General features: G+C 49.7%; 1 protein-coding gene across 1 annotated transcript in view; it reads right to left on the bottom strand.

The window, feature by feature from the left end:
* Positions 1-4,225: 4,225 nt before the first annotated feature.
* Positions 4,226-12,341, bottom strand: part of LOC129532827 (collagen alpha-2(I) chain) — a 44,166-nt gene continuing 36,050 nt past the window's right edge. The window contains exon 2 of the mRNA XM_055384064.2: positions 4,226-4,694. Within this exon, the coding sequence (XP_055240039.2) occupies positions 4,651-4,694 (44 nt within the window). The 3' untranslated portion in view covers positions 4,226-4,650. The remainder of the gene's footprint in view (positions 4,695-12,341) is intronic.

Below are 12,341 nucleotides of genomic sequence, written 5' to 3'. Positions count from 1 at the left end.
CATTAGCCACATTTTCAATTTCCGGTCTTTCAGGCCCCCCTCTCCTGCCTCATTCTTTGGGGGGAATTGGTAAGAAACCCAGATGCATCTTCTTTGGACCCCGAGTTGTTTCTCTAGTAGCTGTGCCAAGCCAGCTGGCAGTTGTCTGCCGCTCCATGTCCAGCGTCCAAAGGGGCCGTGTCCTGTGTCCTCACACATCATCACAACCTCGCTTCACCCCAGTTTCCTGGCTGCAGAGCTAGGGCCCAGACCCAGAAAGGCCCCATCACAGTGGCGAGCAGCCCCCGGAGAAGGCTAGTTTTGGGGTTGCTTTCTCTTCCTCCTTCTCTCACCCCAGGAACTGGCACGAGATTCTCCTCTGACAAGTACAATAGAGGTGACAGTTTGGTGTCTCTCATTTGGAGGAACCTGAAATGATTTTTCTGAGGTCAACTCCAACATAAGTCACAAGCCACAAATGTGGTTTTTAAAACTGGAACAGAAGAGGGACTTTCAGCTTGGGCTGGCCACCTTCCTCATTTCCCTGTTTGAAAGGTGTGTGTGGCGCAGGCTCTGCCACTGATCACTGCCCAAATCATGAAGGGAGGGAACTCATGGTGCTCCTTCCTGCCTGGGGACCATGGTGAGTGTATTAGTCAGGGTTCTCTAGAGGGACTGAACTAATAGGATAGATGTAAATACAAAGGGGAGTTTATTTTTTTATTTTTTGAGATGGAGTCTTGCTCTGTTGCCTAGGCTGGTGTGTGGTGGTACAATCTCAGCTCACTGCAACCTCCGCCTTCCGGGTTCAAGCGATTCTCCTGTCTCAGCCTCCCGAGTAGCTGGAACTACAGGCACACGCCACCATGCCCTGCTAATTTTTGTATTTTTAGTAGAGACAGGGTTTCTCCATGTTGGACAGGCTGGTCTTGAACTCCTGTCCTCAGATGATACACCTATCTCACCCTCCCAAAGTGTTGGGATTACAGGCGTGAGCCACCACGCCCAGCCAAGGGGAGTTTATTAAGGAGTTTTTTGTTTTTTTGTTTTTTGTTTTTGAGGCAGAGTCTCACTCTGTCGCCCAGGCTGGAGTGCAGTGATGCGATCTCTGCTCACTGCAGGCTCCGCCTCCTGGGTTCATGCCATTCTCCTGCCTCATCCTCCTGAGTAGCTGGGACTACAGGCACCCACTACCATGCCCAGCCAATTTTTTTTTGTATTTTTAGAAGAGACGGGGTTTCACTGTGTTAGCCAGGATGGTCTCGATCTCCTGATCCGCCCGCCTCAGCCTCCCAAAGTGCTGGGATTACAAGCGTGAGCCACCGCACCCGGCCAAGGAGTTTTAACTGACACAATCACAAGGTCCCACAATAGGCCGTCTGCAAGCCGAGGAGCAAGGAAGCCAGTCTGCGTCCCAAAGCTGAAGAACTTGGAGTTCGATGTTCGAGAGCAGGAAGCATCCAGCATGGGAGAAAGAAGTAGGCTGGGAGGCTAAGGCAGTCTAATCTCTCCACGTTCTTCTTTTTTTTTTTTTTTTTGAGATAGAGTCTCATGCTGTCACCCAGTCTGGAGTGCAGTGACGCCACCATGTCCAGCAACTTTTGCATTTTTAGTAGAGACAGGGTTTCACCATTTTGGCCAGGGTGGTCTGGAATTCCTGACCTCAGGTGATCCACCTGCCTCAAAGTGCTGGGATTATATACAGGTGTGAGCCACCGTGCCTGGCCTTCTCCATGTTCTTCTGCTTGCTTTTTTTCTGGCTGAGCTGACAGCTGATTAGATGGTGCCCTCCTCCAGATTAAGGGTGAGTCTGCCTCTCCCACCCCGCTAACTCAGATGTTAATCTCCTTTGGCAACACCCTCACCGACACACCCAGGATCAATACTTTCCATCCTTCAATCCAATTAAGTTAACATTCAATATTAACCATCACAGTGAGCAACCATCAACCTCCAGCATCCCCGAGGGGGCCCTGCAACCCCTGGGCATGTTCACGTGACCACTGGGCCACACAGATAAAGAGCAGGGCAAGCCTGGCCAGCACCGTTGCTGGAGTCAGGAGCCTCCTCTTCAAGGGGCCCCATCTGGTGGGTATATTTTCCTCCAGGAGCCCTCGGGTCTCAATGTGATGTGTTTAACCTCGCCCTGATCACCTTGAGCCTTGCCCTCCCCACCCGACACATTGAAGTCTGCTGCCCTCGCTTGCTGTGCACTCGGCCCTCTGACCTGCACACACCTTAGAAACAGCCTGGTCCTGGTAGCCGTTCCACTGCAGCAGCTCCCGGTGTGGCCACTGCCCCGCGGTTCCCAGCTGCCCAGGTGAAGAGCAGCCAGACTAATGAAAGAACAGCTAAGCCACTAAAGGGAAAGGTTATTTTCTTCTCTACCTTTACTCAGAGCCTTGTTTTGCAGGTAAGACTGGCTTATGCTGCTGGTACCAGAAAAGAGGTTTTATGAGCTAGTGGAAGACCCAGGATCTACCCCTGAATTTCTGTCCGGGCCCCATTTGATGGACAGAATTTTCTTTTCTTTTTTTTTTTTCTGAGATGAATGTTGCTCTTGTACCCCAGGCTGGAATGCTGTGGCAGGATCTCAGCTCACTGCAACCTCCACCTCCTAGGGTCAAGCTATCCTCCTGTCTCAGCCTCCTGAATAATTGAGATTACAGGCACACACCACCATGTCCAGCTAATCTTTGTATTTTTAGTAGAGATGTGGTTTTACCATGTTGGCCAGGCTGATCTTGAATGCCTGACCTCAAGCCATCCACCTGCCTCAGCCTCCCAAAGTGCTGGGATTACAGGTGTGAGCCACTGCGCCCGGCCTTGATGGGCAGAATTCTAAAGCTCCCCCTTCCCCAACCAAGATTCCTGTCTCCTGGTTTTTCAACCAAATGCCAAACTAGGTACTGATGTGGGGGCATTTTTTTTTTTTTTTGAGACGGTGTCTAGCTCTGCTACCCAGGCTGGAGTGCAGTGGTGTGATCTTGGCTTACTGTAACCTCTGCATCTGGGTTCAAGCGATTCTCCTGCCTCAGCCTCTTGAGTAGCTGGGATTACAGGCATGCGCCACCATGCCCAGCTAATTTTTGCATTTTTAGTACAGGGGGAGTTTCACCATGTTAGCCAGGCTGGTCTTGAATTCCTGACTTACAGTGATCCACCCACCTCGGCCTCCCAAAATGCTGGGATTACAAGCATGAGCCTCTGCACCTGGGTAGCATGTTGAAGATGTAATTAAAGTCTCATGGCTGGGCGGGCGGATCACCTGAGGATCCTTGAGGTCAGGAGTTTGAAACCAGCCTGGCCAACATGGTGAAACCCAGTCTCTACCAAAAATACAAAAAAATTAGCCGAGCGTGGTGGCGCATGCCTATAGTTCCAGCTACTCTGGAGGCTGAGGTGGGCAAATCGCTTTAACCCAGGAGGTGGAAGTTGCAGTGAGCGGAGATCATGCCATTGCACTCTAGCCTGGGCAACAAGAGTGAGAATTCACCTCAAAAAAAAAAAAAAAGTCTCGTTTCAGTGGATCTTAAGATATAAAGAGCTATAAAGATTAACAGAATGTGTGGTGGCTCATGCCTGTAATCCCAACACTTTGTGAGGCTGAGGTAGGAGGATCGCTTGAGGCCAGGAGTTCAAGACCAGCCTGGGCAACATAGTGAGACCCATGTCCCTACAAAAAATTTAAAATTTAGCCAGATATGATGTCACACACCTGTAGTCCCAGCTACTTGGGAGGCCGAGGCAGGAGAATCAATTGGGACCAGGAGGTAAGCCATGATCAGGCTACTGCACTTCAGCCTGGGCAACAGAGTGAGACTCTGTCTCAACAAAACAAAAAAACAAAGATGACCCAGGTTCGTCTGGCCCAACCAGGTGAAATCTATGAAAGCAGAGTTTGGGGCCAGGTGTGGTGCTCACGTCTTCATCCCAGCAACGTGGGAGGCTGAGGAAGACGGCTTGAGGCCAGGAATTCAAGACCAGTCTGGGCAACATAGCAAGATCCCATCCCTACAAAAATTTAAAAATTAGCCAGGCGTGGTGGTTCACACCTGCAGTCCTAGCCACTCCATCACACCTGTAGTTCTAGCCACTTAGGAGGCTGGAATGGGAGGGTTGCTTGAGCCCAGGAGTTCGAGATTACAGTGAACCATGATCACACCATTGTACTCCAGCCTGGGTGACAGAGTGAGACCCGTCTCAAAAAAAAAAAAAAAAAAAAAGAAAGAAAAGAAATTAATTAACTAATTAAAAGCAGGGTTTTATTTGGCTAGTAGCGAAAAAGGAAGTCAGGGAGATTTAGAGCATGAGGGGAATTCTGTAAGCAGAGGGGTTTGGGGCAGTGAGGAGGAGAGATCATGCAGGGCTCAAAGTCAGTGCGAGGACTTCAGCTTGGACACACCAAGGGACACGGGAGTCACTGCAGGGCTGAGCAGAGGTGTGCCGTGGGCTGCCATGATTGAACACCAGTGGGCAGGCCGAACACGGTGGCTCACAATTGTAGTCCCAGCACTTTGGGAGGGAAGGCAGGCAGATCATCTGAGGCCAGGGGTTCGAGACCAGCCTGGCCAACATGGCGAAACCCCGTCTCTACTAAAAATATAAAAAATTAGCCGGGCATGGTGGTGGGTGCCTGTAATCACTGTGGGAGGTTGCAGTGAGCCGAGATCACACCATTGCACAGCAGCCTGGACGACAGAGCGAGACTCCATCTAAAAAAAAAAAAAGAAAGAAAAGTGCTGGAATTATAGGCATGAGCCATTGCACCCGGCCCATTTTAACCATTTTAAAGTATACAATTCAGTGGTGTTGATGACATTTGCAATATTGTGCAACCATATTTCCAAAACATTTCCATCACCTCCAACAGAAATCCCATACCCCTTAAGCAATAACTCCCCATGGCCTTCTCCCCCCAGCCCCTGGTAACCCTGATTCTACTTTCTGTCCCCATGAATTTTCCTATTCTGGATGTTTCACATGAGTGGAATCCTACAATGTTTGTTCTTTTTGTGTCTGGCTCTCAATATAATGTCTTTGGGGTTCGTCCATGTTATAGCATGTGTCAGAATTTCATGCCTTCTTATGGCCACAAAATATTCCATTGTGTGGATAGACCACCTTTTGTTTATTATTCATCTGTTCCTGGACACCTGGCTGTTTCCACCTCTTGGCTATGGTGAAAAGCGCTGCTATGAATAAGCAGTGGCTCTTAATACTGGTTGAGGGGGAAGATAGCAGGAACGAGTGTCTCCCCTCCCCAGAAGCCCTTCAGAATCTTCCAGAGGATGTGAGATTTCTTTTGCTTTGTAAAAGCGGACTGAATGCACGTTGGCTAAACTAGGCTGAAAACTCTTGACTTTAAAGCAAATGGGATTAAGAGGAAACTTTCAATAAGTACTATATATCAGTTACGCACAAAACATTGTTACATATTACATAATGTATTCAATAGGAACGTCTTACTTAAATGTTGAGCTAGGCCAGGCACGGTGGCTCTTGCCCGCAATCTGAGTACTTCGGGAAGCCAAGGCGGGAGGATCACATGAGCCCAGGAGTTTGAGATCAGCTGGTGCAACATAGTGAGACCCCCTCTCTACAAATAATTTAAAAAATTAGCCAGGCGCGGTGGCTCACACCTGTAATCCTAGCACTTTGGGAGGCTGAGATGGGCAGATCACTTGAGGTCAGGAGTTCGAGACCAGCCTAGCCAACATGGTGAAACCCCCATCGCTACTAAAAATACAAAAATTAGCTAGGCATAGTGGTGGACGCCTGTAATCCCAGCTATTTGGGAGGCTGAGGCAGGAGAATCGCTTAAAGCCAGGAGGTGGAAGTTGCAGTGAGCCAAGATCGCGCCATTGCACTCCTGCCTGGGTGACGAGAGTGAAACTCCATCTCAAAAAAAAAAAAAAAATTAGCCAAGTTTGGTGGCACATGCCTATAGTTCCAGCTACTCGGGAGACTGAGGTGGGAGAATTGCTTGAGCCTGGGCAGTCAAGGCTGCAGTGAGCCGTGGTTGTGCCACCGCACTCCAGTCTGGGTGACAGAGTGAGAGCCTGTCTCAAAAAAAAAAAAAAAAAAAAAAGAGATGAGCTGGTAGAATATGTTCTGTGTATTGTTGGCTTATCATCTGTCCCTGTAGAATGCATGCTTGCTAAGGGCAGATATCTGGTCTATATTGTGCAGTGTCTGCCACACACAGTAGGCCCTCAATCAATCTTTGTGGAACACATAGTGGGAATATGGAGCAGCCAGATGACAGGGAAGTGCAGTGGGCCTTTGGCTGCCTTTCTAAGGTAGGATCTCAGCTGGCGGTCCAGCACCTGCAGGGCGACCAGGCACTTCTTTGTTTTTACCAACTTCTCATAGCAATCGCCCATTTTCTTTATTCATGAATAAAGATGGGCAATAAGTTTCAAGAGGTTGTTTTGTCTTGTTTGTTTGCTTTGTTTTGAGACAGGGTCTTGCTCTGTTGCCCCAGCTGGAGTGCAATGGTGCGATCATAGCTCACTGCAGCCTCGAACTCCTGGGCTCAGGGGATCCTCCTGCCTCGGCCTCCCAAAGTGCTGGGACCACAGGTGTGAGCCATCATGCCTGGCCTTTGGGAGGTTTTTGTTTGTTCTAGTAGTACGTATGATTCTTTTAACAATAGAAATTGCAGATTTTTTATATGTTGGAGTTGTTGCAAAATATCATGAATTCTCCTCATTACTTTTTAAATTATAGTTACTAGACCAGTTGTTATTGGATATTACTTAATGTGCTAATACTCTCATCGGCACATTACTGCTATCTACTGTGACATACTACTACTGTCATATCTACCACGCTATACCAAATTTGGCTTTATCAAGTATTTCAATCATTGTATTTCACTATGATTGGTTAGCTTTGTAATCCCATGTAATTTACGCCTTTATCCTGAGAATCCAGAGAGTTCACTAGACTGACAAAGGGGTTTGTGGTATAACCAAAGTTATGGGCCTGCTCCAAAGGCTTGCCTAGCTTCCGCCTAGTCAACCCCACGACACACATTGTCCTGGCCCCACATTCACACCCAGTCTGCACATTACGACCAGTTTATACCAGTAGTGCTGCCTTCTTACCACCAGGAGGCACTGCTTCACCCGAGTCACAGGAAGCCCTGGGCAGGTTAGGGCTTCCTCCCTCCCGCCTTCATCCTGACAGGGGCTCACATCAGAATCCTCCCGGAGCTTTTTTTTCCTTACTTCCATCCCTCATTCCTTTTTTTTTTTTTTTTTGAGACAGTCTCACTCTTTCGCTCTGTCGCCCAGGCAGGCTGGGGTGCAGTGGTGTGATAGCTCACTGCAACCTCCACTTCCTGGGTTCAAGCGATTCTCCTGCCTCAGCCTCCCGAGTAGCTGGGACTGCAGGTGCGTGCCACCACCTGCTAATTTTTGTATTTTTAGTAGAGACAGAGTTTCACCATGTTGGCCGGGCTGGTCTTGAACTTCTGACCTCCAGTGATCCTCCTACCTCAGCCTCCCACAGTGCTGAGATTATAGGCATGATCACTGTGCTCAGCCGCTCCTTCCTTTTTTCCTTCCTTCCTTCCTCCCTCCCTTCCTTCCTTCTTTCCTTCCTTCCATCCCTCCTTTCTTTTCTTCCTTCCTTCCCTCTCTCCTTCCTTCTTCCCTCCCTCCCTCCTGTCTTCCATCCTTCCTTCCCTTCTCCCTCTCCCTCCTTCCTTCCTTTTTTCCTCCCTTTTAACTTTTTGTTACGAAAAATTTCAAACATACAAAAGTATATGAACCCCCAGAGAGCCATCAGCGACTGCAGTGATCATCTCGGGACCTAAGTCATTTCTGCACCCTGTCTGGGAGCCCTCTAAAGATACAGACGCTTGCCCTGCCCTATATGGGCAATCAGACCCTTAAGGTTTACAGAGCTCCTGGGCTGTTTGGGAACCACTGTCACAGCGTGGCCCCTGCCTCCCAGACCCCTGGTGACCGCGCACGGGCTTCCAGCAGCCATTCCCACACACATGAGCGTCTTGCCCATGTCTGCCCCAAGCCCTGGGCTCTCACTCCTGTTCTCTTGCTCAGGCGCCACAGGAATTGGGGAACAGCTGACTCCCATTCCCTGCACAGCCTCTTCCTGTGGCTCTGAAAGCCAGGGTGAAGTAACACCCATCAGCCTTGCCCTTGAGCAAGCAACCACAGCCACATTTTGCTGGCACGAGGCTCATGGTGTGGCCTCTTCCTGCGATGGAGGGGCAGGCCCTGGGTTGGCAGCATCTCTGTGTTTCAGACTGGAAGACATTGTCAAGCTATTAAAGCTTGGTTCTGAGTGTCCAGAAGGATCCCTGTTATGAGCTGAATTGTCCCCCCTCCCCATCCATATGCTTTTTAAAAATTTTTTATTTTTATTTTTCTTTTTTTTTTTTTTTTGAGACGGAGTCTCGTTTTGTCACCCAGGCTGGAGTGCAGTGGTGCAATCTTGGCTCACTGCAACCTCTGCCTCCCAGGTTCAAGCGATTCTCCTGCCTCAGTCTCCCTAGTAGCTAGGATAACAGGTGCCCATCACCACACCCGGCTAATTTTTGTATTTTTAGTAGAAATGGGGTTTCACCATGTTGACCAGGCTGGTCTTGAACTCCTGACCTCAGGTGATCTGCCCACCTCCGCCTCCCAAAGCGCTGGGATTACAGGCGTGAGCCACCGTGCCTGGCCATACTTTTTAAAAATTTTTTGTAGAGATGGAGTCTCACTATGTTGCCCAGGCTGGTCTCGGCCACTCAAGGTGCTGGAATTACAGGTGTGAACCACCATGCCCAGCCCTCCCATTCATATTTTGAGATCTTAGCCTCCATTACCTCAGGATATGAATGTATTTGAAGATAGGGTCTTTAAAAGGTAACTAAGTTAAAATGAGATCGTTAGGGTGCACCCTAAACCAATATGATTGTGTCCTTAAGAGGAAACATGGACCCGGTGCAGTGGCTCACTCCTGTCATCCCAGCATTTTGGGAGGCCAAGGCAGGCAGATCGCTTGAGCTCAGGAGTTCAAGACCAGCCTGGGCAACATGGTGAAACCTCATCTGTACTAAAAATACAAAAAAATTAGCCAGGCATGGTGGCGCATGCCTATAGTCCCAGATACTCAGGGTGAAGGGGGGAGCCAATTGAGGCTAGGAGGTTGAGGCTGCAGTGAGTCTAGGTCATGCCACTGCACTCCAGCCTGGGCGACAGAGTGAGACCCTGTCTCAAAAAAAAAAAAAAAAAGGAAACATGGACACAGATAAGAACCCAGGGAAGACCAGTGGAGACACAAGGAGAAGACAGCATCTCCAAGCCGAGCAGAGAGGCCTGGGGGGGCCGCGCGCGGTGGCTCACACCTGTAATCCCAGCACTTTGGGAGGCCAAGGCAGGTGGATTACTTAAGGTCAGGAGTTTGAGACCAGCCTGGCCAACATGGTGAAACCTCATCTCTACTAAAAATACAAAAATTAGCCTGGTGTGATGGGCCACACTTGTGTTCCCAGCTACTTGGAGGCTGAGGCAGGAGAATCACTTGAACCTGGGAGGCGGAGGTTGCAAATAGATACAACTCACTAAACCAGTAAGATCCCTTCCTACATCCTGAGGAACTACCTGTAGGAGTTTCTGACGGGGACCAGAGGCAGCCTGTACATGGGGCCTGGGGCTCTCTATGTGTGTGTGTCCCGGGGCAGCCCTGGGTTTGGTGAGAGGGAGGATTCTGATCTCACTCAGCCCTACTCACTCCGACCCTCTTGGGAAGTGGTTACCAAGCCCTGATCCCACCCGGGCTGGTGCAGGATGGTGGCATCCCCGTGGCCTGCAGCCGAGCCCTGTGGAAGGCCGCTGGGCAGAGACAGCTCCTCCGTTCACAGGACCCTCATCCAAAAACCCTCACATATTTCAACATAGCCACACCCCAAACGTGGACCCCTTAGACACCGGGCCCTGTGTGGCCATCCAGGCCGCACACCCATGAAGCCAGCTCTGCTGTTGGGGGACAGCAAAGAGAGGAACAGGCAGGCCGAAAGGGGTCCAGGGCACAGTGATGTCACCAGGAGCCACTGAGTCATCAGGAGGGCCTTTCATCAGTCGGCTGCCTGGTCTGATCTGAGCGAGGTGGAAGCTTCCAAGGCCAGACATGGGGAGACTCTGTGAGGCTCCCACATTGTTGATCGTTTCTTCTCATCTCTCCTCTCCTGACCAGATTGCTCTCTAACCAGATGCATTTCAGGAGTAAGTGACGCCGGCCGAGAAAGACAACGCCCTCAAGGTTACTAATTTAAAGACAGATGGGATCAGCTGTGATTTCAGTCACAGTTATGAAAATTAGAGCCAGGTGTGGTGGCTCACACCTGTAATCTCAGCACTTTGGGAGGCTGAGGTGGGAGGACTGCTTGAGTCGAGGAGTTAGAGACCAGCCTGGGCAACATAATGAGACCCCTTATCTTTAGAAAAAATGTAAACATTTGCCAAGTGTGATGGTGTACACCTGTAGTCCCAGCTACTTAGGAGGCTGAGGTGGGAGGCTCGCCTGAGCCCAAGAGGTCAAGGTTGCAGTGAGCCATGATCGCACACTGCACTTCAGCCTGGGCAACAGAGCAAGACCCTGTCTCAGGAAAAAAAAAAAGGAAAAGAAAATTAGACTAAGACATGCTTTGTTTTGCAATGGTGCAGCATCAAGGGGTCCTGGCAGGGAAGAGGTGGCACCAGCCTGCACCACTGCTGCAGAAATACTTGGGAGTACACAAAGCACTTCTCGGCTGGAGTCCAGAGGCCTTCATATTTGGTAGTTTACTCTGATGTTTTCAGTTCCAACAGAGGAAGAGGAAGGGGCTGGTCCACAGTGGCCTCAGGTAATGCTCAGCCTTGAGGGATGATGAACACAATGAGGGGCACTTGGCGTGAAGAGTGAGAGTCCATTTCTCCTTCTCCTCCTCTTCCTCCTCCTCCCCCCGCCCCCTTCCTCCTCCTCCTCCTCCTGCTCCTTCCCCCTACCCTCCCCACACGGGAGGTGTATCAGTTAGTGAGTTTCAGCCCGGCACGGTGGCTCATGCCTGTAATCCCAGCATTTTGGAAGGCTGAGCCAGGCGGTTCACTTGAGGCCAGGAGTTCGAGACAAGCCTGGGCAACATGGTGAAACCCTGTCTCTACTATTAACAAAGCTACAAAAATTAGGCATGGTGGGGTGTGACTGTAATCCCGGCTACTCGGGAGGCTGAGGCAGGAGAATTGCTTGAACCCAGAAGGCGAAGATTACAGTGAGTCTAGATCGTGCCACTCTACTCCAGCCTGGGCGACGGAGACTCTGTCTCAAAAAAATATTATTTCTTGAGGTCAGGAATTCAAGATCAGCCTGCCCAACAAGGTGAAACCCGGTCTCTACTAAAAACACAAAAAAATTAGCTGGACATGGTGGCGCACATCTGCAATCCCAGCTACTTAGGAGGCTGAGGCATGAGAATCGCTTGAATCTGGGAGGCAGAGGTTGCAGTGAGCCGAGATCACGCCACTGCACTCCAGCGAAACTCTATCTCGAACATATATACATACAGCAAGCTCTTAATGGGGCCAGTGAGCTGTGAGCGTGTTTCCTCTGCATGCTAAGCTCTTGATGACTCACATTCCATCAGGAAGTTGGGGTCATCTTGACCAGGGAAGGGCAGGCATCTTGGTTGGGGGGCCCCTGGACTGTACCTGGTAGTGTAGCAGGTGCTGCTAGCAGAGGAATGGAAGCTGGGCAGCAAAAACCCCTGATGCCCACTAGTCCTGAGCATCCCTGGAAGCATCCTGCCAAGTGCAAGGCCCAGGGTAAGTGCTGAATTAATACTTGCATTTTGCCTGGATCTTCACCCCACCCACTAATTTTAACCACGGATCCTGACGAGAGCTAAGTAGAGTACCAAAGGTCATTTCCGTTTTGTTTTTTTTTTTTAATGTATCACAGCTACTACAATTTGTATTTTGTATGTTTACAAGCACATGCTTGGAAAACAGAAAAGAATTTGGTTTTAAATATTCCAGGAAATTACAATCTAATTGCATCAGTTCCCAACTGTGTCTCAGTTTCTAGCCTGGAAAATGGGGTTGTATTACAATTAACTCTCTCTGACTTGTGATCAGGGTTCCTATTTTTTTTTTTTTTTTTTTGGTTTTTTGTTTGTTTTTTCTTTTTGAGACGGAGTTTCGCTCTTGTTGCCCAGGCTGGAGTGCAATGGTGCAATCTCGGGTCACTGCAACCTCCGCCTCCTTGGTTCAAACGATTCTCCTGCCTCAGCCTCCCAAGTAACTGGGATTACAGGCGCCTGCCACCACGCCCAGCTAATTTTTGTAGTTTTAGTAAGACGGGGTTTCACC

Source organism: Gorilla gorilla, chromosome 1 (assembly GCF_029281585.2).
Source record: "Gorilla gorilla gorilla isolate KB3781 chromosome 1, NHGRI_mGorGor1-v2.1_pri, whole genome shotgun sequence".
In the NCBI taxonomy this organism is placed as follows: domain Eukaryota; kingdom Metazoa; phylum Chordata; class Mammalia; order Primates; family Hominidae; genus Gorilla; species Gorilla gorilla.
Note: the sequence above shows the minus strand (reverse complement) of the source record. Positions and strands in the feature narration are given on the sequence as shown.